The 24,996-nt window shown below is 32.1% G+C and overlaps 4 protein-coding genes across 7 annotated transcripts in view; 3 read left to right on the top strand and 1 right to left on the bottom strand.

Annotated features, from left to right (window-relative positions):
* The window catches only part of LOC107069200 (disintegrin and metalloproteinase domain-containing protein 10), a 113,229-nt gene extending 104,008 nt beyond the window's left edge, over positions 1-9,221 (top strand). The window contains exons 13-17 of the mRNA XM_015326290.2: positions 2,547-2,714; positions 6,766-6,893; positions 7,453-7,567; positions 7,703-7,837; positions 7,929-9,221. Coding sequence (XP_015181776.2) covers positions 2,547-2,714; positions 6,766-6,893; positions 7,453-7,567; positions 7,703-7,837; positions 7,929-8,612 — 1,230 coding nt within the window. The 3' untranslated portion in view covers positions 8,613-9,221. The remainder of the gene's footprint in view (positions 1-2,546; positions 2,715-6,765; positions 6,894-7,452; positions 7,568-7,702; positions 7,838-7,928) is intronic.
* Positions 9,222-10,464: 1,243 nt separating this feature from the next.
* On the top strand, positions 10,465-20,551 carry Nrx-IV (neurexin-4). 4 transcript variants are annotated; one of them, XM_015326273.2, is made up of 12 exons: positions 10,465-10,796; positions 11,284-11,379; positions 13,437-13,633; positions 15,073-15,214; positions 15,294-15,664; positions 15,751-16,089; positions 16,184-16,658; positions 16,747-17,076; positions 17,162-17,467; positions 17,545-17,583; positions 17,781-18,407; positions 18,525-20,551. In XM_015326273.2, the coding sequence occupies exons 1-12, from the start codon at positions 10,733-10,735 to the stop codon at positions 19,379-19,381; spliced, it is 3,843 nt and encodes a 1,280-aa protein (XP_015181759.1). In that variant the 5' UTR covers positions 10,465-10,732; the 3' UTR covers positions 19,382-20,551. The 4 variants fall into 4 exon arrangements, with proteins under 4 accessions (XP_015181759.1, XP_015181762.1, XP_015181761.1 ...); XM_015326276.2 differs by lacking the exons at positions 13,437-13,633; positions 17,545-17,583 and adding an exon at positions 14,344-14,540 and having other exon boundaries at positions 10,467-10,796; XM_015326275.2 differs by lacking the exon at positions 17,545-17,583 and having other exon boundaries at positions 10,467-10,796.
* LOC149030762 (L-aminoadipate-semialdehyde dehydrogenase-phosphopantetheinyl transferase) lies at positions 10,753-12,898 on the top strand. Its single transcript, XM_089177621.1, has 3 exons — positions 10,753-10,796; positions 11,284-11,379; positions 11,887-12,898. Exon 3 carries the CDS (start codon positions 11,959-11,961, stop codon positions 12,814-12,816), a length of 858 nt encoding a protein of 285 aa, XP_089033747.1. The 5' UTR covers positions 10,753-10,796; positions 11,284-11,379; positions 11,887-11,958; the 3' UTR covers positions 12,817-12,898.
* Positions 20,233-24,793, bottom strand: Ctps (CTP synthase). The gene is made up of 11 exons (XM_015326265.2): positions 24,490-24,793; positions 23,570-23,740; positions 23,403-23,488; positions 23,192-23,323; positions 22,799-22,963; positions 22,423-22,707; positions 22,250-22,338; positions 21,861-22,162; positions 21,672-21,779; positions 21,377-21,589; positions 20,233-21,228 (listed from the first exon to the last, which is right to left on the bottom strand). The coding sequence occupies exons 1-11, from the start codon at positions 24,653-24,655 to the stop codon at positions 21,146-21,148; spliced, it is 1,800 nt and encodes a 599-aa protein (XP_015181751.1). The 5' UTR covers positions 24,656-24,793; the 3' UTR covers positions 20,233-21,145.
* Positions 24,794-24,996: the final 203 nt, after the last annotated feature.

Here is a 24,996-nt window from a genome sequence, read left to right as displayed (position 1 = left end):
CGAAAGGAAATACGATTGGAGAATGGATATAGAGGAATGGGAAGTAAACAAATGTGGAAAATCCAACAAGAGGAAAACATCCGTTGGTTGGAATGAGATGAAAGAAGATCTCGGAGACAGACGAAGACAAAAAAAGAAGAAAAAGACGAAGAAAAAGACGAAGAAAAAGAAAGAAAAAAAAAAACAGAAAGAATAAGTAGAAGAAAGGAAAAGAAAATCGAATCTAACTTGAGAAAGAGAGAGAGAGAGAGAGAGAAACAGGAACTCGATGCATTAGGTGCATCGTGAGAGTCTGAAGAAAAGTGCCGGATGCAAAACACGCAGAGATCCGTTGGAACGCAAAGACGTAGACGAATGAACGGGTTCCCTCTTTCGAGACAGCCTTCTTTTGCTAAAGAAACAGAGAAAGAGAAAAGAAGGAGAAACGATTCTTTCCTCCGCATTCTCTTCTCTGGCTGAAAACATGGCTGAACGTAGGGCGGAAAAAGGTGCGAGGTGCTTTATATTTCGCCAGTTACGCTTCACGATCTACGACTTTCCTAACTTTACTATCCCTTTTTTACTTTTTTTACTTTTTTTTACTTTTTTTTCCTCTTATCTTTTTTATTCATTTTTTTGTTTTTTTTTTTTTTTTTTTTTTGGTAACAATCTTTCATACTTTTTTCGAACGATATCTAAAATCTATCTCGCGTATCTTATTGATTAACGAAAAACGATACCTATCGTAAATAATAGAAAAAGAAAATCAAATATAGATAGAAGTTAAAATTCCGATAATTGTCTGAAATTAATTAAAAATACGATTGACACATTTACATCCCAAAAAGTAAATTGAAATATTTTGACTTCCCCTTCCTGTCTCCTAAATAATTCACGATAGAATATTTCTAATGTATTAATATTTGATAGGAAGATAAAAGAAAAAATTTAAATGATAGATCAAATATTTGTGCTTTTTTATTTTCGTCGCGAGATTATCGAATAAATTCCAGGAAGAGAAAATTAACTGATCGACTTATTTGAGAAATTCTCGGGATTGACGATTCACGAATGACGGACTCGAACGTTTCTGCTATATCGTCCTACCGCATGTACTCTCCTTATGGCCCCCATATACACCACACTGTCTCCTGTATTGAAATTCGATAAATTGATTCGTCCCACCATCTCATGTTATTGCGTTCCGTCCAGTGTGAGAACGAAATTGAGACCGGTTGGAAGTTGGAATACGACTACGACGAAGGCGGAGTCGCGTTCTTTATTCCATTCTCGCTTCCGAATACTCCCACTAGCCATGGGTCAAACTCTCTTATGTATATATTCATATGTGAACGTCTGTGTAAATGTATCCATGTTTTACATACACCTACGGACATTTTACGAGTTGATGGAAAAAGCTCGGACCGACCGTAGCCGCTTATTTCTTCGCTCTTTACACATAGATATCGAACTTCGATTTGACCCTAGAATTCTCCTATGTACTTTTCCATTTTCTACGAGAATCTTCTCTCTTTCTACCAATGAGGTAGCAAGCAAAATCAACTTGATTTTTATACAGGAAATTCGAACGACATTTACCATTGAAAATTGTGCACAAGCTTAGCCATCGTGAGAAGTCACGTCCAATGTAACGATACATTTGTACTACTTGACTTCTTTTTTACTGATATCTATATACATTTAAATATATATTTATCAGTTGCCTAACATTTCGTACTCTTTCTCCTCCCTTCCCTTAACATTTCATCAACCTAACGTGGAAAGCTTTAAGAGGTTCGTGCACGGTGGATGTATGAGAGATCGTTGTATAATAAAAACTCTATGTAACATTCTCTAACTCATAATTAGTCCAACCACAGTAGACCTCTTTGAAAGCATCCTTTTCAAATCCGAATTTTCTGTTTGCTCTCATTAACAAAGTTTCACAGTGCTTTGTCGAGTAAAAAAGCAATGCTCGTGATGTTCCAGCGTATTTCACATGAGCGCAATGAGGATTCAGCCAAAAGAAAATTTGAATATGAATCATACACGTATTTATGGTTTCCTATTTGTAGATAAACTTGGAAAAAGAATAATCGTTCACGATAGAAATGTCAAAATATTTCACTCAAAGTATATAAACATCAAACGGACTTTTTACTTTCTATCCCAAAAGTTTACCATTTCGTATGCAAACGTCGTAATCAAATATTTCGACGAACTATCTGAATTTCCTACTTTCCTAATCAAAACATTCACCAGTACACCAAAAGTAAATATCTCTAAATTAATTATAATGTCTATGTTGTACATATGTAGTTACATACATATCAAATGTAGAAATAACGAAAAGCATCAGCTAGAAATTCGCTCGAATGTTTTTCCATGATCGACACCACGAGTCAACCAATAACATGATCGCATCTTGCTTCGAACACCATTAACGGATTCCCACAGAGACCATACTGATCTCATAGTCCCTCTCACTCTCTCCCTTCTCTCTCTCTCTCTCTCTCTCTCTCTCTCTCTCTCTCTCTCTCTCTCTCATCGTCGTATCTCTGTTGCAGGGGCCGTGCTGCACGTCGGCTTGTACTTTACGCAGCGGGGACAAGTGCAGGGACGACAACGGATGCAGGGACGCGAGCTTTTGCGACGGCCGAGGTCCCCAGTGTCCGCCATCCATCAACAAACCCAACAAGACCATATGCAACGAGGAGTTCGTCTGTTACATGGGGGTGAGAATACACGATTCTATCTCCGTCTCTCTCCACTTTCATACACATACACACATTTAGATACTGACATACATGTTGTGTAGAGTCACACAGACTCCTTTCGAGCATTCTCCAACCATCGAGACGAGAGAATACAAGCTCGCACACCACTTGGCTACTTCACTACTTCACTCTACTTGCATACTACTCTATTTCTCCTTTATGTATGCAACCATACACGTATATACTCGAACTCCTACACAGAAACACAAACACCCACCACCACCATCGAGCTCCGCGTTACCTAGTATTGATCTACAACCACGAATTTATGAACGCAGACGATTCCTGCCTTTGTCAAATCCCATCTGGACCGGTAGAGAGATTCCGTCTGTGAAACTTCCCTGAATGATCCATCGATCGATTTTTAGCAAAAATTGGAAAACTGTCGCTAGCTAACTGACGTTCTAGTCGTCTATTGCCATCTCGTTTTTATTTATCGAGTATTCCTCTCTTCAACGATTTTCACGAGTTTTTTTCTAATGTAATTAAATATTCACAATAGAAGTAAATTGTCCCCGATATCGTATCGCGTAAATCGAATGCATATTCTTCAACAATTTTCATGAAATAATACACGAAAAGAAGAGACGCGTCAGAGTTTGGACATTTTTTTCGAATATATGGGAAATGGAAATGTAGAGAACATGTTTCTCGTCGTGAAATTACGATAGCCAAAGTTAATCCCGAATCTGTCAGGTCATACCTCTCATTCGTTTTGAATGAATGAATGAATGAATGAATGAAGTTTGCTCGCTTTATCGCTATCATAGATAATAATACTCGAAATACCAACGAAATAGGCCAGTAATAAAAGAATATTAATAGAAATGAAATACATGAAAACAGAGCTATGGTGTTGATAGTAGTAGAACGCACAGAGCGCATTAATTACATGCCTATGAAGCTTTTATTCTCTCTTTCTCTCTTTCTCTCTTTCTCTCTTTCTCTCTTTCTCTTAGTCGTGGATTGAATACGCGTATGGTAGAATAGCCGGTCGCTATTAATATAATAATTAATTCATACATCTCTCGAGCGTTTCGCTATGCACATACCATATATGTACGCCATTATATCGGCATGCGAATATTTCAGGTATAGAAATATCGACGGTGATTATCGCTTTGACGTCTGCTTTCCCTCGAGGTCGTGGTCACTTCGTTAGACTTGATGTATATATGTATTCCTCAATTAACACAACACGACCTCGAATACGAATAAACCAATCCATAGTTGAAACAAAAGCACATATTTGTTTCTCTCTTCACAATCAGACGTGTAAACGAAAGATGAATAAATATCAAATCAGTGTAAATATAAATGATAACATTTAAACGATCATTCCTTGTTCAAATAATTTCTACCTTTCCCAATTGGATCAATTTTTAATGTATACAGTGAATCATATGAGTGTTAGTACGTATCCGTTCTCATTTTAAATTTGAAATAATTAATATTTCCTTGTAATGCAAAACTTTACAAATTTTATACACAGAAATCTATTTTAGGACAATAAAATATGTTTCCGTGCATAAAAATATGAAATTATCGTTTACAAACGCTATCATTGTTTTGTTTCTTTTCATTTTCATTCGACAAATACAAAGTTATATTGTGAAATAAGATTGAATGATTTATTATCATCGGTAAACTGCAATTTAATTCAATTATCGAATTCCCCTTATATTAACGTAGGGATCATTTAGATTGTTCCGTTGCAAAGGTTCGTTCAACTGCATAAAAAAAAAAAAAAAAGAATAATATCGCGATAAGGGACGAGGGATTTTTATGAACGTTCTTCACGACTATCTCAACGAGAATGCACCGCACTTACGGAATTGCCGCGGCGCGTCGAATTTACGATTCCCGGCAGAGCCGCTTCCTTAGCTAGTAACTTATTCATTGAGCTCTGTCTAGCATTTCCGTGATCGTACGTTCGTTGTAGTCATAATAGTAAGTATACGGTGTGTAAATTACGGTGCTAATAGAACCAAGGGGGAAAGAGGAGTTGGCTGAATAAGACCAGCACATGATAAATGAAGAAAAATTATATCGATTAGATTTATTTCAATACCATCATTCAGTGAAGAATCTTGAGAGAAGCTTTAATTAATGAAACATTTTTTAATAAAACTTTTTGCTTAAGGTGAACGAACTTTAAATATTCAATTTCAATTATACACGTAACGTCCTAATTTTCCATCAATTTATTTCCGAGATTATTACTAAATTTACGTGTTTTATAAAATGTTAATGAATTCGGTTAAAATAAATGGAGCGAGAGAAAGAAAAAAGAAAATAAAGGAAAGATCTTATCGCGAGAAGGAATGGATTAAAAGAAGGAAAAAATAAAAAAAAAACTGAAAAGGGGAGTAACGGAATCAAGATATCCGAGCGATTATTTCGTTTTAACTAACGGAACAAATAAGGGCCTCGGTGGTGGAACGAGCGCGATAAAATCTAACGCTCGAACTGCTTCCGTGTAACTTCTCGGCACGAATCGCAGAAGGGGAAAGTTTGGCCGTACCTACAGGTCGAGAAACAATCGCCATTACAACAGCACTCGCGCCAGCAACGTACAGAGTTACGAATTTCCGTAGGGCGAGATCGTTCGAGTTGCATCGAGGCCACCTTATCGACTCTACGTGACTTTAATAAAGATCAGTTCAAGGACTTTGAGTAGTCATTGACTATGTATATATAAATATATATATATCTGCATCTCATATACGTATTATATGCATAAAGAACTTTAGTTAGTCTTGAAACAAAGAAAACTCATTAAGTTCCGTTCAATGTAATCGTTAAACAAATTTCAAATGTATAATCAAAATCCAATTTAGAGAAAAAGCTATATAAAGTATAGAGAAATACAATTTTATTCTTGACACGAAGATAGAAACGTCCCTTTCCCGTTCGATTCAGAGAACGTCGAATTCGGTGTGGAGTCGAGGATGCGACGTCGACGTCTCATTGTTGCCGACGGTGCGGAAACGCCAAAGCAAATTGCAAACTTTCGGGGACGTAGCGCGGCAGCTGACTTCTCTCCCTCTCTCACACTCTCTCACGCTCTCTCATGCTCTCTCACGCTCTCTCTGTTAGCATCCATCGCCTCTCCACTTCTCTCGTCTCCTCTTTCGACCAACCGACCAACCGACGTTATTGTACTTGCAAATTAGAAACCGACTATTTCGGGAATATCGATTTCCACGGCTCGTACATACGAGAGAAAAGCCCTCTACCCTTTCCCTCCTCCTCCTCCTCCTCCTCCTCCTCCTCCTCCTTCCTTTTCCTCATTCTCCTCAACAGTCGACTTGCCTCTTCGCGTACCAATGTTTCCACTCGGCTGAATAGAATCGAATGTATCTGATCCTCGTTACCCGAAGTATCTATTCTCTCTTTCTCCTCGACGAAAAACAAATAGTAAGCTCGATTTTCCTACATCCCAACTACCTACGACAGTGTAGTAACATGCTCATTTGCCAGCTCGTATCTGTTTCTCTCTCTCTCTCTCTCTTTCACCTTATCTGTACTTCTCTTTTCGAATCAAACAAGGACCATTTAATTACCAATACGTCCTACTGTTCAATCAGATAAGCTTTCTTTGCAATTTGTCTACCATTCTCTAAGTAAATTGGTTCTAACTCCAAAATGTTATTTTACTTTTAAACAAACAGATATTTATCTGTATGGTAATCGAATATCGCGTGCTTGAAGAAATATTACAATAAATGAGGGTATTTTTATCATCCCATTGCCACATTATTGTCTATATCGTTGTAGTAGATAGAACGATAACGTCAATGAGAAGATGGCAAACGAAACAAAGCACGAACTCCTCGTCCTACATATGTATCATAAACGAGGAAAATGTTCAACCCTATAAACTATATATTTAACTGTCTACTACTCTCGTCACATTTAGTATCTCCCATGAATCAGTGTCCTTTTGAACAGAACGATAATTGTAAAGCAATGGTGGGAGTTTATCGGATTTTCCTATTGCTTTCAGGAATGCACTGGCAGCATTTGCCTGGCTTACGGTTTGGAATCCTGTCAATGTATCGCAGGACCAAAGGATCCACCAACCAAGAGCTGTGAACTCTGCTGTAAATTACCAGGAGAGAATAAAACATGCGTGTAAGAGAGATCATCACACAGTAGTATCTTGTCAATAGTTTCTACTTCGAGAACTTTTCCTTTGTGTTAATCTTGTTAATAAAAAAAACGGGAATATTACAAATTTATAATAATAATATAATATTGAAAATTTGCCAAGTTATATCTTTCGATTTTTAACGATATAAACTAATTGTAAACTAAAACGATTTCTTATTTCCATTCTCTCGGTTAAATACTAATAGTTAACAACAAATATTAATAGTATCCTAACCGGAAGTTTCATTACAGTAATATCAACTACTCGAGTTAACTAAATAGGTAACTTGAGCAACGCAAAAAAAATAAAAATTGAAACGTTAAATAGTCACAAACTGTGTGAGAGAGAGACGATTACGACGACGAAGATGAAACGGTTGAAATATATATAGATATATATTTACAGATGGAAAACGGGAAAGCGTTTTTCTCGGGCGTGTAAAAAAAGTTAAATTGAAGTCGGGCGTGTACAAACACTTCCTTCGATCAAAAGAGTGAGAGGAAGCTTTAAGAAAGTAAATTCTTTTCTCGTTCTTTGCAGATCGTCCTTCACTTGGAATTCAGCCCCTTACGATATACCGGACATGCTTTCAAAGCCTGGCACACCTTGCAACAACTACAATGGTTACTGCGACGTTTTTCAAAGATGCCGAGAGGTACATTCCCCTCCTTTTTATCGATTATAAAAATAGAAAATATAAGAGAGAAAAAACTTATGGATTTATTTACCTTACCTTTAAGACGAATGACTTACGTCGTATCATGTAAGTTATTTCCTTTTACACGCATAGGTTGATCCGAGTGGACCCTTGGCTACCTTGAGAAGACTTCTTCTATCCGATGCGAGTCTTGCTAACTTTCAACGATGGATCACCGAATGTTGGTTCATAGTCGCCTTGATGATTTTCCTTCCGCTATTATTACTGGTAAGACCTATAAGAAAGAATAATTGAAGCTGTAAATAATAACCCTTAATAATAAATAATCTATAATTTTGTGATTTTCTTGGTATTCCAGTGCGTTGTGACGTGGCTATTGTGCAAACGGCGAGTACCGCGTATGAAAATCCTTCCAATAGGTCAAGAAACTCGAGAGGATGGAACGTCGAATGATGGTAGAATACAATCGATGAACATTTCGGACATCAAAAAGCGTATAGTCGAAGCTATGAAAAGCATCGTCTCGCCGCGTGATAAGAGGAACGACGAGGAATCTTTGCGGGCGAGTACCTGTATCTCCAGGATTCTACGTCTTCTAGAAAAAGACGGTACTCGAGCGGTCGATCGTTCGGAAAAGCAGAGCTTGAACGAGATCGAAGAGGTAGAAGGTAAGAAGAGAAGAAGTAGAAGTGAAAAGAGACGAGAGAAAAGGAGAAAACAAATGGAAAAGGAAGAATTGGAGAAGAAAGAAAATAAGAGAACGCTCCTTCCTCGTGTCGAGTGCCAAGAGAGCGAGAGGAATATCGGACGATGGCGAAGAATCTCTTTTATTCTACCGGGAAGAACTATTCCTACCAACTTGACTTCCACTGGAGAAAACATGACAACAAACTCGTACGACATCGAACGAAAAGTTAGTCAAAATTCGATGAATTATCAAAGTGAATCATTGGTAGTGCCGGACACACCCGATACGCCGATCGATATGGTCGAAGGAAGAATACAAACGTCAGATTTGACAGTCCTCTTATCAGAAAGTTAGTCGTGGGATAGATTTGTTTTCTTCTATTCGACTTCTTGATTACATTATTGATGAACTACGAAGTCGGATACAGCTGGGTATTCCGAAGAGTTTGTAAATGTTGTATATAATCGTCGAATCGATAAGTATATTATATTCGTGTCGATCGTAGAAAAAAGCATCTAGAATTCGATATAAGAATGAAAATGATCGAATAATATGAAAGATATGAAAGATTCGTATTTTAATCGAGTATAGAAGCGGACCAATCGTAGAGGAGGTCGTCCCGAAGTTTAGTATTGATGTATGTATGCGTGTAGAAGAATGTATAAGTAATCTCGATCATTATTGTAAAAACAAAAATAAATCCTATGCTACTAATTCACTATAATCATACTTTTAATCATTTTTAACCATTCTAATTTATCTTCAATCTCTCTTCTTTTTCCCGCTGATTCCGATCATCGTTCGATGTACAATGGTAACGCCATCTACGCATCCTTCGCTGTTTAACCTTTCGATCGATTATTCATTACTTCAAAATCCAATTCCAATGAAAATTATTCGAAATATCATGTTACGGCAATACGACGTTAATCAATAATAAAAAAAAAAAAAAAAAAAAAAAAAGAATAAAAAGAAAAAAAAATATTTCGGAAAAAAAAGTTGTTCGTGCAAGCGTACTTTTTTGTTCTGCCCGTTTGAATTCAATTTTGACCGCTCGAAATAAATGCTTCGCTAAACGAATACTATGTTCACTCTCGAGCACTCTCTCGAATATAATATTGCGAGGGAAGAAAGTTGATTCACTTGTAATGAGTTTTCGAGCAAAATAAAGTTTAAATCACGATCGAAACATAGTCGTGCAATAATTTCTATCTCTCTTTCTTCCTTCCTCCCTTTCTCTCTTCACCCTCTTCTTTACCCTCTCTTCCCTCCTTTTACTCTTTACAGGATGGTATAACTAACGATATTTTTCCTATAATTCGAAACATTATTGTAATTCTACAAAAGATACTTTACTTACAACAATTATCACGCATTATTATATCTTTTGTCTTGAATCACTTTACAATCACCATTTTAATGAAAAATCATCACTTCAAACAAATATGAATTCTCGGCTGTGTTCACGTTCTTTTGTTCAATTTTTTCGACGTATCTTATAAACTAATAAAAATATATTAAATTTCATTTTTCATTGGTTTAATTTTTAAATAGCATCTATAAGAACAATTGTTAACACTTTACCTACCGGTAACGGCTCAACATCCTTGTACACTTCTATTCAATGTTTGTTGGTTGCCATAGCAACCGATTAATCGGCTACCGATCGGTAAAGTAACATACCGCTAATTTTTGAGAAAATATTCGCGTATGCGCATAATAAACAGTCTTTCGCTTAATGCCTTTCGCCATAACATTCTTACAATTAATCTTTTTCTCAGCAATATAATACTACTACATATTTATTTGCTTTCAAATAATCTCTCCATTTCAACCTTTTGCTTTTTGCAATAGCATGGCTGTGTTATCACTTCGAAAACAAATATTAATATTTATATTGTCGATTTAATGATTTCCATAATATTACAAATTCTACGCATATTTACACGCATAACGGATTCCTTTTTTATTACTTTTAACTTTCACGATTATTCATCATTTATTTAGATTACTTTTATTATTATAACCAATTAAAATTCATTATAATCCTCTGTGTGTGTGTGGTGTGTGTGCGCGTGTGTGGAAATGAATGCTGCACTACGTTCAGTTTAGTACATGTGGCGCCATCTGCCGTAAATGTTATCAACATAAAAACAACTATCGATATGAAGTAGTTGGATTTCGATATATCGTATCGTGTCCACGTACATAGTTACTCATACACGCGTGGTGCCGTCATTAGCTTCTTACAAGTGAAATCACGTAACGCCTATATATGACACACAGTGCACATTGTGTGCGATAGAACTGTACTTGTAGTGGTAGTAGTGTAGTAACAACGATTGACTGAGTCTCTTGTACGAGTGGGAATTTGATAAAAGTATAGTAACAGTTTTGAAGCGGTTAAGATAGCGTGCTGTTTAACGTGGATTTTTACGTTCCTCGATTCATTTTTTCAATAAGGCAATGAAAGGATGAACACTTTCAAGTGTTTTGTGTTCGTCTTCGCTCTTGCGATTAATTCATTAACAAATGCATGTAAGTAACAATCGTTTATTATATGACCCAGCATGCGACATGTTTCAAGCGTGATTGCAATGACCAAGCCCACTTGAATATGGCGTTCGAGTTTACTTTATGACAGTACTATTCAACAAAGACAATTTTTCACCTTTCCTTTAATTTAAATAAATAATTGATATGAAATGAAATCTTGGAATTATGATATTTACATATGTCTGATTAAAATCTCTAGTCATTTAATTCTATGTGTTATTTTAAATAGGCTATGGTCGAAAGATTCGCGCAAGCGTGTACTAGATGTATATGTTGTTTATTTTATTATACTCATTTATAAACAAATTATTGAGAATACGTAACTCGTCATTCTAACATTTTTCCTACTAATTTTAGAATAACTAACCTAGTTTCAATAAATAAATGCAAATATTACGTTGTGATGTAATTGGAATGATTAATCTTTATGAGTAATCTCTTGTTAATGTCGATTATCTTTGATTTTTAGATGACTACGAATGTAATGTGCCTCTTTTGGATAAAGCCCATTTAACAGCAACTACATCTTTACCGGAGAGAGGAGCTAAAAATGCAAGACTCAATGGTATGATTTCATTTATTTATTTATACAAGTGTATATTTTTATGATTCCTCCTATATCTTAAGCTTTCATTAAATGGTGTGAGTTTATGTATTATTTCTTCTACAAAATGATCTCAATATTTGTATACTGCATAAAGTATATTAGCTTCTTGCTTGCCTAGCTATTATTAGTTAAATCTATCTTGCTATCATCTTCTGTTGCACACTACAATTGCTTTTATCTGTTGGTGACATTTCTATTATGTTCTTATATCTGAGAAAAGTATTAATTAATGAGTAAATTCCTAAGGCACGCCCAAATTAAGTATATCTTTCAAACACCCACGCTCAATTATGAGATATTTGAACTTTTTTCTGATTCGTATACAGGATATTCTATAACCGGCAATATAAACGAATAACGGATGATTTTACATAAAAATTACATAAAAGTTTTATATATTTAAATGTAATTGAAGAAAAATATATGTAATATTAAGATTCCAAGTAATTTATATATTTGCTTCAGGTGGATACTAACAAAGAACAGTAATAACGCCACACAATATATGTATTATAAATTTGATCAAAATTTCATTAAATGAAAAGATATAATATCAACATTGATAAAATGAGTCAGAGTGTTCGCTGGGCATTTAATTGGAAAGAATGGAATCCGAGTGAAAAAGAATTTTCATATGCAATTTCTTGTGTACAACTAGAAGAGAAGGAAAGATTAGATAGATTTGTTTTTCGTAAAGATGTTAAAGCTTCTCTTATAGGTAGATTATTAATGAGAAAGTTTGTCAATGAGTATGCACATATTCCATATGATAAAATAATATTTACAAGAGATAAAAATAACAAGCCTATTTTAAATACTTCTGAAATAAATATTAGCTTTAATGTTTCACATCAAGGATATTACAGTGTCTTAGCCGGTGAAGTTAAAAATGTATTATTAGGAGTAGATGTTATGAAATTAGAATATAGAGGCGGTAAGCAATTGTCTGAATTTTTTCGTATTATGAATAGAATCTTTTCATCTTCTGAATGGGAAGAAATCAAAGGTAATAAAACTTGCATGGAACAAATTGCTATGTTCTGTAGACACTGGGCTTTAAAAGAAAGCTTCGTTAAAGCTTTGGGAATAGGAATAGTTACAGATCTTGCAGCAATCGATTTTAAAACTAATTCTAAATTAATTCCTGGTAAATTGGTATGCGATACCATTCTACATTGGAAAGGTGATATACAAAATTGGTTATTCGAAGAATCATTATTAGATTCAGAACATTGTGTTGCCGTAGCTTTGCAAGAAAATGGAACAGCACCTAATTCACAAAATAAAATGTTCCAACTGTTAGACTATAATGAACTTGTAGCGAATGCTATACCAATGCATTCAGAAGATGAACAGTACGTAAAAAAATATTTTAATAAACGTGAAGAACCTTAAGTATCTTTGACAAACCTATACAATGATATTTTTCGATGTAAATCATTTTTGTTCTATGAAAAAATAAATTGATATCAAATAACTCATGTAATTTTATAACTTTCCTTCAAAACAAATGTTTGCTTTTGAATGTAAAGGTATTTATTTCTACTGGAATTCATTAAAATATATTGAAGAAAGTTTATTGATTAGTGGAGATACCATATCAATACACATCTGACATAATCTTGTTAATGAATATTAACCTACTTAAGTTAAAGATACGAAAACTTTAACTTATATAATGTATTATAATTTACTCACACACACATATATATATAACTTTAATTTAATTTATATATTCATAAACTAAAACAGAGATTACATCACAATATAATTTTGATATTCATAATGTAAATATTTGTAAGTAGATTATTTTGATATGTTAAAATATTTGAATATCATCAAATACATTGCTTACATTTAAAGTTTATTTCTGATATGCTTTACACACATATTCAAAAAGTATTGATTTAAGAACAGTTAAATTCAAAGTATCAAGTATCTATTTACCTCTATTAGATATAATGCATTTTTAAGTACACTTTGAGTTGCATGCATGCATACATGTTGTGGCATAGGCGGAAACGCATGGACGGCTAGCAGTTCAGACTTTGGCCAATACCTGACTATTGACTTGGGTCAAGTAATGAATATCACGGCTGTGGCAACCCAGGGACGAGCTCATAAGAATGAGTATGTTATGGAATACGGTATCAGCTATGGTACCAATGGTCTTGATTATGTGGATTTTAAAGAAGAATCTGGTAATATCAAGGTAAGTTACTCATTCCCTGTGTAGTTTATTTTTATTTGATTTTAATAACATGAAATATATAATGATTTATATTTAATGTAGAAAATTAGCATGCGCATTGCTTAATAAGGAAACATTAAATTAACATTAGAATTTAACTATATTGTAGATAATTAATTTCTAATTAATTTCTAATTTCTTACTAATATTATTAATAACATTGACGTAATAAGAAAAATTCACTATAAATGTAAAAGGTAGGTTCTCAATGCATGCCCTAATAATTTATATTTGTATGCTGCTTATTGGTTCATAACATCTAATTAATGTTCATCACATGCATCATAATATCACAGTTAAATAATCATTTGGAAATTGATGGTAAGAATTCAATGTGATTTTCATAGAAATATAATTGCTGTAACAAGCGAATAATTCAACTAGAATTTGAATATCTTCACAGTATTATCAGCTGTACTATTAGTAATTAAATAATGCAATTATATTTCTATTGTTCTATTATTCTAGTTTCTATCATTTATTAAATGATATAATATATTATGAACAAAGAGTACTTATGAGAGAAAATATACACTCTTTATTATTATTGTTAAAAATAATTGTATATTTTGATAGTCGTTATAATCATCATTATCATATGTATCATATATCATTGATCTGCTTTGCTTTCACTCTACTTTTACATCCGAACACGGGGCTGGGCTTTACAGGGGATTCTGCGTGGTCACCAGAACTTAGCAGTTATGATCAACATCTTACTGTGGAACTGAGCGACAGGTACGAGATACGCAGCGTTGCGACACGGGGTCGCGCTCATACTAATGAATATGTGACAGAATATATTGTCCAATATTCTGACGATGGTCAAGCCTGGACTAGTTATGAAGGTCAAGATGGTGTAGATGAGGTATTGGATTAAACAACAACAACAACAAAACTAAAAGTCCAGATTTTGTTTTCTTTGAAAAATACAATACCCATATATTTGTTTTTCTGTAGGGTTTGATTAACATTTTTGGGTTGACAACATTTATTCCAAAACATGATGTTTATTTTATCAATATATTCCTGTAGATCTTTTCATTATTACTTTAATTAGTTATCATTATTCAATAAAATTTCTTATTTTTTTCTAATGAAAATTATTATTTATAATCTTTAAGTCTCTGGAGTGTTTCATTGCGCTTTAATGCTTTAATTAACAACTGGTATTCTAACAATACTAACAATATTTATATGCATGTTTTATCTGCTCATTATCGTTTATGAATATGATTATTGCATAAGTCAAATTTGATTGAATATTATGCATAATGTTACTATATTATATATATTTTATTTTGATTGTTCCTTGTTGATTTTATTAAAAAAACAAGTTTATTTATCAATATATAATCAATATGATAAAATTTGACTAAAATGATAATATATTTTTGTAGATGTTCAAAGGAAATACAAATGGAGATACCATCAAACTTAATAAATTTGAAGTTCCAATAATTGCACAATGGATAAGAATAAATCCAACCAGATGGCGAGATAGAATATCATTAAGACTTGAATTATATGGATGTGACTATGGTAAATATTTAATTACAAAGTAATATATAAAGGACAATATGATATATAAAGTTGCAATAATTTCACTTTATATTTACAGAATCTGATGTATTATCATTTAATGGATCATCTCTGGTTCGTCTAGATCTGTTGAGAGAACCAATTGAAACCGATAGACACTCTATACGTTTTCGTTTTAAAACTAACTTTGCAGATGGTATATTAATGTATTCACGTGGTACGCAAGGAGATTTCATTGCATTGCAGTTACGCGACAACAGAATGTTATTGAATATAGATCTTGGATCTGGTGTTATGACAAGTTTATCGGTAGGAAGTCTTTTGGATGATAACATGTGGCATGATGTTGTTATATCAAGAAATAGAAAAAATATTTCTTTCTCCGTCGATAGGGTGTTAATAAAAGAAAGAATCAAAGGAGAATTTCATCGTCTAGATTTAAACAGAGCGGTAAGTTTGATGTGTATAAATGTATGTTATGTGTATGCACATAAACATACAGAATATTAATAATCATTTTTATTCTACTTTCACAGCTTTATATAGGTGGAGTACCTAACAAGCAAGAAGGTTTAGTAATAGGCCAAAATTTCACAGGATGTATAGAAAACTTTTATTTGAATACTACCAATATTATTCATGATTTAAAAGAAACTGAATACACTGGAGAAAATTTAAGATATCAGAAGGTTCATGCGCTTTACAATTGTCCTGAACCTCCTGTCATTCCCATATCATTTTTAACACCTGGATCTTATGCACGGCTCAAAGGTTATGAAGGAATTCAATCGTTGAACGTTTCACTTGGATTTCGAAGTTACGAGGATCGAGGAATAATCCTTTACCATAAATTTACATCTCCAGGACATGTTAAAGTTAGCATATTTAATATTTATTAATATATAATACATATACGTGTTGATTTATAAAGAAGATGACACTATAGTTAATAATTTTCAATATTTTCAGCTATTCTTAGAACAAGGCAAATTGAAAGTCGAAATCGAAACGGGAAAAAGTGCGAAAGTAATTTTAGATAATTTTGAAGGAAAATTTAATGATGGAAAGTGGCATCAAGTGATTTTAACAGTAGCACAAAATACTCTTATATTAAATGTTGATGATAGACCTATGAGAACTAAACGTCTTTTGGAAATGATAACTGGACCAATATATTGGGTTGGTGGTATGTCAGGAGAAGAAAGTAATCGTGGGTTTGTTGGTTGTATGAGAATGATAAGTATTGATGGAAATTATAAAATACCAACCGATTGGAAAGAAGAAGAATACTGTTGCAAAAATGAAGTTGTTTTTGATGCTTGTCAAATGGTTGATCGTTGTAATCCTAATCCTTGTAAACATTCTGGTATATGCAGTCAAAATTCAGATGAATTCTTTTGCGATTGTACTCATACTGGTTACTCAGGAGCTGTTTGTCATACTTGTAAGTACCTTATAGTAAATAAATAATTATTTGTATTATTACCTAATACTATAAATATTAAATAATAAAATATCTTTTTTCTACTCAGCACTATATCCCTTATCTTGCGAGGCGTATAAAAATATGAATTCGGTAAATCAAAGAGCAGAAATTAAAATTGATGTTGACGGAAGTGGACCATTAGCACCTTTTCCAGTAACTTGTGAATTTTTTACCGATGGACGAGTAATGACAGTTCTAAGGCATAGTAACGAATACCCAACGCCCGTTGATGGATTTGAAGAACCAGGCAGTTTTATTCAAGATATCAATTACGATGCTGATCTTGATCAAATAGAAGCTTTCTTAAATCGATCAACGCGATGTAGGCAAAGAATAAAATACGAATGTAAACACTCGAAATTGTTTAATACACCAGGTAAATAATATTAATTATTTCATTAATTAATAAAACATCATATGTTATCAGACTTAACATTATTCATATTAATTATTATTTATAGTTGGACAGAATGATTACTTTAAACCAAATTCATGGTGGGTAAGCAGACAAAATCAAAAAATGGATTATTGGGGTGGCGCTTTACCTGGTTCACGTAAATGCGAATGTGGAATACTTGGAAATTGTGCGGATCCGAATAAATGGTGTAACTGTGATGCTGACTTAGAAGGTAGACTCGAAGATAGCGGTGATATTACAGAGAAGGAATATCTTCCTGTGAAACAATTACGTTTCGGAGATACTGGAACAGCATTGGATGAAAAGGAAGGCAAATATACCTTGGGATCACTTATTTGTGAAGGAGATGGTACGTCAAAATGATATCATCTTTTTATACGTTTATTTTATCATTTTAGTTAATTCATTTTCAATTGTGTTTATAAGGATCTGAGTTACCTTGGTATTCTATTAAAGTAGGATCAGGTAAGAGTTAGGATAGTTAGAGTGGATTAGAAATAATTCAGATCAGTATTAATTAACGCATATAAGCTCTTGGACGTATTTATGTCTTTCTACAATAAGCTAGTTTATCATGTTGTGTAACCTATTGCTACAATATTAATTATAAACGTAAACTCTCTTGAACTTGTCATAATTATGTATTATTATTTTTGTTATAGATTTATTCAAGAATGTAGTAACATTTCGCATTGTTGATGCTACCATTAATCTACCTACTTTTGATATTGGCCATAGTGGGGATATTTATTTCGAATTCAAAACGACTATTGAAAATGCTGTAATTATTCATAGCAAGGGTCCTACAGATTATATCAAAGTTTCTATAAACGGTGGAAATCAGATACACTTTCAATATCAAGCAGGTGGTGGACCACTTGCTGTAAGTGTTGACACATCTTATAAATTAGCTGACAATCGATGGCATTCCGTTTCCGTTGAAAGAAATCGTAAAGAAGCTAGAATAGTTATTGATGGAGCTTTGAAGAACGAAGTTAGGGAACCTCCTGGACCAGTGCGGGCACTTCATCTTACTTCGGATTTGGTAATTGGGGCAACTGTTGATTATAGGGATGGCTTTGTAGGCTGTATAAGAGCTTTACTTTTAAATGGACAATTACAAGATATTAGAAGTTATGCAAGACGTGGACTGTATGGTGTTAGTGAAGATTGCGTAGGACGATGTGAGAGTAATCCGTGTCTTAACAATGGTACATGTCACGAAAAGTACAATGGATATTGGTGTGACTGTCGTTGGACTGCATTCAAAGGACCAATTTGTGCGGATGGTAAATTTCAATAAATTTTATACACACACACATATATATATATATATATATATTGATGTTTGATTTGTTTGATTTTTTATTTAAATATTTGTTTATTTTTGTCTACGTGTGTTTCAGAAATTGGCGTTAACATGCGTTCAAACTCAATGATAAAATACGACTTTATGGGCAGTTGGCGTTCTACAATTTCGGAAAAAATTAGAGTTGGTTTTACAACGACTAATCCCAAAGGATTCCTACTTGGTTTATTCTCCAATATTTCAGGAGAATATATGACAATTATGGTTTCTAACAGCGGTCATTTACGCGTAGTCTTTGACTTTGGTTTCGAACGACAAGAAGTAATATTTCCGTCGAAACATTTTGGTTTGGGCCAGTATCATGACGTTAGATTAAGTAGAAAAAATTCTGGATCAGTTCTCGTCTTGAAAGTTGATAATTATGAACCGAAAGAATTTCATTTTGATATTAAAACTTCGGCCGATGCTCAATTCAATAATATTCAATATATGTATATAGGTAAAAATGAATCTATGACTGAAGGGTTTGCAGGTTGTATATCTAGAGTCGAATTTGATGACATATATCCTCTAAAGTTACTATTTCAAGAGAATGGTCCAGGAAATATTAGATCTTTAAGTAATACACCGATTACGGAAGACTATTGCGGAGTAGAGCCAATAACGCATCCACCAAATATTGTTGAAACACGACCACCACCTGATGTAGACGAAAACAAAGTTAGAGCAGCTTATAATGAAACAGATACTGCAATTTTAGGAAGTGTATTAGCTGTTATTATTATAGCTTTAGTAATCATGGCAGTACTTATAGGAAGATACATGTCGAGGCATAAAGGTGAATATTTGACTCAAGAAGATAAAGGTGCAGAAATTGCATTAGATCCAGATTCAGCGGTTGTACATTCCACGACCGGTCATCAAGTTCAAAAGAAAAAAGAATGGTTTATATAAATTCTATAAAGAAATGAAAAATATAATTAATAACAAGTACACGTTTATCTTTGGATACATTATTAAGAGAACAAAAAAAGTATACATAGGAAGATGAGAGAGAGAGAGAGAGAGAGAGAGAGAGAGAGAGTTAGCGATTTGTACTTTGTTTCTCTATTCCCATGTAATTATAAAGTTAATGCTAAGTATTTGATATATAGTAGAAATGGCTGTCCTACCACTTCATACAGTTTATAAGATAAATCAACGAAAGCATTATAATAATCAATCTCTATTATTAATATTATTGAACAAGAATTTTCGGTTCAACGAGCTCAGAAAATAATGTAGAAATAATTGCCTTGATCAATTATAAACGCAAAACTACCTGAGAATCTCATTAGCGCAGGGAAAAACGAGCCATATTTATTTTATAATTGCGAACATATGATTATTTTCTAAAGTTATTAATGGCTCAATTATTTCACATAAATACTTGTATGACTTATAAGTATTTATACTGTAATTATAGATATATGAATATATTTATTAAATGTACATCTGGCATTATATAATTAGTCGAAAAATATCATTTTTAATTATTAAGCCAAATCAAATATAGCAGATATAATAGTTCAATATTATTGATCCAGATTTTATTTTGTCATTTTTATATATCGTAACTTTTATATTCATTTGGAAACTAACTCAGAGACGTCGTTATTCAAATATTTTTTTGTTAGTTTTCTTATGCCAGTACGATTTAAACAAGTTTTTGTTAATGTACAAAAGCTATTTTATTAGTTACGCATCTCTATTTCTTTAAATACTAACTCACAGTATTAGTTGTAATCTTTACCGTCCAAAGTGCATTTTTTTTTATTTTTAATTTTATTTTTAATTTTAATTTTAATTTTAATTTTGTTTTATTTTTATTCGTTAATTATATTTTTACAGATTTTTAGTTGACGTAACTTAAGATATATAAATCCACAATGATAACTTAATAATTAACTTAGTGTACTATTCTTAATATACTCAAGTATTACAATGGAAATGTATGTACATATGACATTTTTATATGAACAACTTTTATTATTTTTATCATTAAACTGTATTTGATAAAATGTAATTAGAACATGACATTATTGTCAAATAAAGGCGAACATACCGCAAAAAGTATCCGACAAATGACATCAATTTTATTCATATTTTTTCCCTTTTAAATTGTTTTACATTGATAATATATAATAATAGTTTTAAAAATTTAATATAAAATCAATAAAAAAAAAACAACTTTTTTTATAATATATTTTTCTTTTGTAATACTTACAAACGTGTTCATATAACAGTAAATTTAATAAAAAAATATTGATCTATCAACTGATGATGGTGTACATGTAGTAGAAAAACATTTTCATTGGTACAAAAATAATATTAATCTTCTTATAGATGTTAAGCAAAAATACTAAATTATAAAATTAATATATAAGAAGGAGATCTATTCTTAAATCATTTTTGTATATAATTTATCGACATAAATGGAAGTACGACAAAGAATAATTATTTTTACAAATTTCTATGTAGGCAAATAAAGTGCCAGCAATAAGAGAAAAACTTTGTACGTAATTGTCAAATTTACAAAAAAAATGTACTATATGAATATTCCATAATATTATTACATACAACACTGTTCATTTAAAATATAGTATGTAATACACATTTTGATAAGATTTGCTAAAAATATATATAAACATATATTCAAAAATATATATTATATGTCAATTAATCATTAATACTAGAAACAACACTGTTGCTTGTCTCGGATGATGATTGTAATTTTGTCATATCAAGTAAATATTCTGAATCTAAATAAATAAAAAGAGAAAAGAAAGAAAATTAATGCAATATAGTAAAACATACACACACACACACACATATATATATATATATATATATATATATATATATATATATATTTCTATGTATGGTATATAAAAAGAAATGAAATATTACCAGATTCATTATCGCTGAGTTCACGAGGTGATAATTTACATCCTTTTGCCAAATAATGTTTTAATTTACCAATACTGGCTAAAATTAATCCTAAGAAAGGAGGCGATGGTTTTAAGGGTCTGGACAAATATTCTGGATGAAATTGAGTAGCAACATAATAATGATTATCAAATAATTCTAATATTTCCATACGAACACTATTTTCATCTGTACCTAATATATAAAATTGATATTTGTTGAGTATTTAAATGAAGTATATTATAAAATATAATAATGATTATTTAGATTAACTTACCCACGAATTTTAATCCAGCTTCCTCTAATATATTAATGTATTGTGGATTTACTTCGTACCTATGTCTATGTCTTTCTTCAATACAATCTTTGTTTCCATACAATTGTCCTATTATTAAATTATATAAATATTATTATTCAATGAAGTTAAGAATAAGTTAATCATAATGATAGACTTGATTGAACTTACTTAAAATCGAATTTTCACCAAACTTAAAATAAGTACTTCTTTTTCCAAGTCTCATAGTTCCACCCATCTGACCTGGATTATGCTCTGGCATGTCTATTATAAATGGATCAGTTGTATTTGCGTCAATTTCTGTACTATTAGCCGTTTGAATATCTAGAACGTTTCTTGCAAATTCTATAACTGCGACTTGCAAACCCAAACAAATTCCTAAAAATGGTACATCATTTGTTCTGCACCATTTACATGCTTCTATTTTTCCTTCTATGCCTCTTTTACCAAAACCACCAGGAACTACCACACCACTGTTAAGTTTAAAAGTTTATAAAATATTTTGTATTATATTATTCTTATATTTGAAGAAAAAACACGATAAACAATTGTAATCTTACTTGCTTTTGCAAAGCTTTTGCCAAGTTTCATGATATAAAACAGGGTTATCTAATTTGGTAGAATTTTCTAGATTAGCAGCTTCTATAAACTAAAATAATGATGATTTATTTAGAAAAATATATAAGAGATAGAAAGAGCACGTGACAAGAAAACAAAAAAAAAACTACTTTACCGTTAAATTTAAACGATAGCCAACTTGCACAGAAGCATGTTGTAATGCTTTTATAACAGAGGCATATGAGTCTTCTAATTTGGTATATTTGCCTACTAAAGCAATATTAACATCTTTTCTTAAATGATCAATTCGATCAGCCAGATCTTTCCACTTACGCATAAAATAACGTGGACGTGGCATAATATTTAATTGTAATCTATCGCTAAGGAATTCTATAACACCTTGACTTTCCATAAGAAGAGGTACGCGATAAATGGATGACAAATCATGGATAGTAATAACCTGTGAAGAAATGATTTTACTTATTTTTTATATGTCTACTCATACTTAATATATTTATTTAAAAAAAAGAAAAAGAAGACAAAATGATTACTTGATCTGGCTGTACATGACAAAAACTTGAGATCTTATCTTTGATTGCATTGCCTATTGGTTTTTCAGATCGACAAACTATTAGATCAGGAGATAATCCTAAACCACGCAATTCTCTTACACTCGACTGAGTTGGTTTAGTCTTTGATTCTCCAGTACATTGTGGCTAAAATGAATAACATTCTGTTATTGATTAAATAATTATTCATTTTTTTAATTAAATATTAACTCATTTATTGTTATATCAAAATTATTTACGACGTCATTACTAATCCAAAAATAATACTATCTGGTATTTTGGCGCAAGTTCAAGGATATGTTCAAGTGATATGTTAAAAAAAAGAAAAAGAAAAAGAAAAAAAGAAAATCATTTTAAATCAAGTTCTTATAGTACCTGTGGAACTAATGAAACATGAGCGCAACAAAAGTTTTCCCTTTTAACTTTGAATTGAAATTGCCTAAAAGCTTCTACAAATGGCATCCCTTCAATATCACCAATTGTTCCACCCAATTCAACGATACATACCTAAAATATAATAAAGAAAATGTAAAATGGTATCCTGTAACTAAATACTAAAGACAAATATTTGATAAATATTAATTACGTCTGGTTTATCACCACCTTCCGATACTGATTTATGGGCAACTTCTTCAACCCATTCTTGAATAGCATCAGTAATGTGTGGAACAACTAAAATGAACATTTCATATTATTTATAAACTTGTTTAATTGATCTTACAAAAATAATAAGAAATTTCTCTTTGTATGTACCTTGTACTGTCTTGCCCAAGTAATCGCCTTTTCTTTCTTTGTTAATAACATGTTGATAAATTTTTCCTGTAGTAATATTATTTTCCTTGTGCAATATAATATCTAAAAAACGTTCATAATTTCCCAAATCTAAATCTACCTCTCCGCCATCGTCAAGAACGTAAACTTCTCCTGTAAATGAAACATCATTGCATATATTAGTTTTATTCTTGGTAACAACGCTTGACATAGGACACCAATGGTAAAACAATGGAAGAATTACTGATATTCGTAATCAAAATCGATAAACAAGTCTCTGTTACGAAACAATCACAAGGAAATGAAATTAAAGAAAGTCAAAGTAGCAAGAAACATTACTCCATAAACATCATTCAAATGGAACTTTAAATTAAGAAAAAAAAACATGTAGATTAATATTTAAAATAATTCACAACACACATTCTCTCTATTATATTTCAATGTATTTCAACGAAATTGATAATACCTAGATCGAGTAATTAAAAATAATGAAAATAAAGTAAACATCAAAATGACTAAAATACATCATACATTAAAGATTAATAAAAAAAAAAAAAAAACAATAAAATAAAATAGACAAAATTCAAACTATTGATACAATCCATTTAATTTATCGCAATTTAAATGCAGTGCCTTGAATACGTGAAATTAACGCGGTAAAAGAAGTTATTTAAATGTTTAAGGAAAAAATAGATACAAACAAAATACAAGTTTAATGAAAAAGCACGTGGTCATGGGAACAAAGGCGGGTAAAATAATACAATATGGCTACCAACAGACCACATGTTTCCTACTTAATAAAACTTATACAAATAAAGAATCTATCAATGAATATTGCAAAGATATGAGAACAAAAGTGGACAACGAATAAAAATAAAGTTAGCTTGTTTTATTTTTTTTACCATGCTCGTACGGTGAAAAAGTTCCAGCATCTATATTTATGTATGGATCTATTTTGATAGAAGTCACTTGAATACCGCAATGTTTCAATATTGTGCCAAACGAACTTGCTATAACACCCTTTCCTACACCACTAATAACACCACCAGTGACTAAAATATATTTCATTGTTTTGAATTATAATTAAATTTCTTATTTATTTAACAGAATGTTCATTAAATAATCACACAAAAACACCACACACACAAAACTTTAAACCGGCTGATTACATTGACCAACAGTATATACCGGCGGCAGCATGAGCTTTGGTCTGCTCTTAATGATCCGATTTTTTTAACTCTTGTAGAAACCAACGGAAAGTCGTTAATACTTTAGTCTCGAAGCATTATCGATACCTCGCAAAGGTCGATAAAACTTTTTATTGGCGCGCATACGCATTACTTATAAATGGTCTACGATTACTCATCAAATTTTCTTCTTTTTATTCAGTATTTACATTTATTTTCTAT

Source organism: Polistes dominula, unplaced genomic scaffold, assembly GCF_049000335.1.
Source record: "Polistes dominula isolate Pdom_NZ unplaced genomic scaffold, Pdom_raw_medaka contig_24, whole genome shotgun sequence".
In the NCBI taxonomy this organism is placed as follows: Eukaryota; Metazoa; Arthropoda; class Insecta; order Hymenoptera; family Vespidae; genus Polistes; species Polistes dominula.
This window is presented reverse-complemented; position numbering and strand designations above follow the sequence as displayed.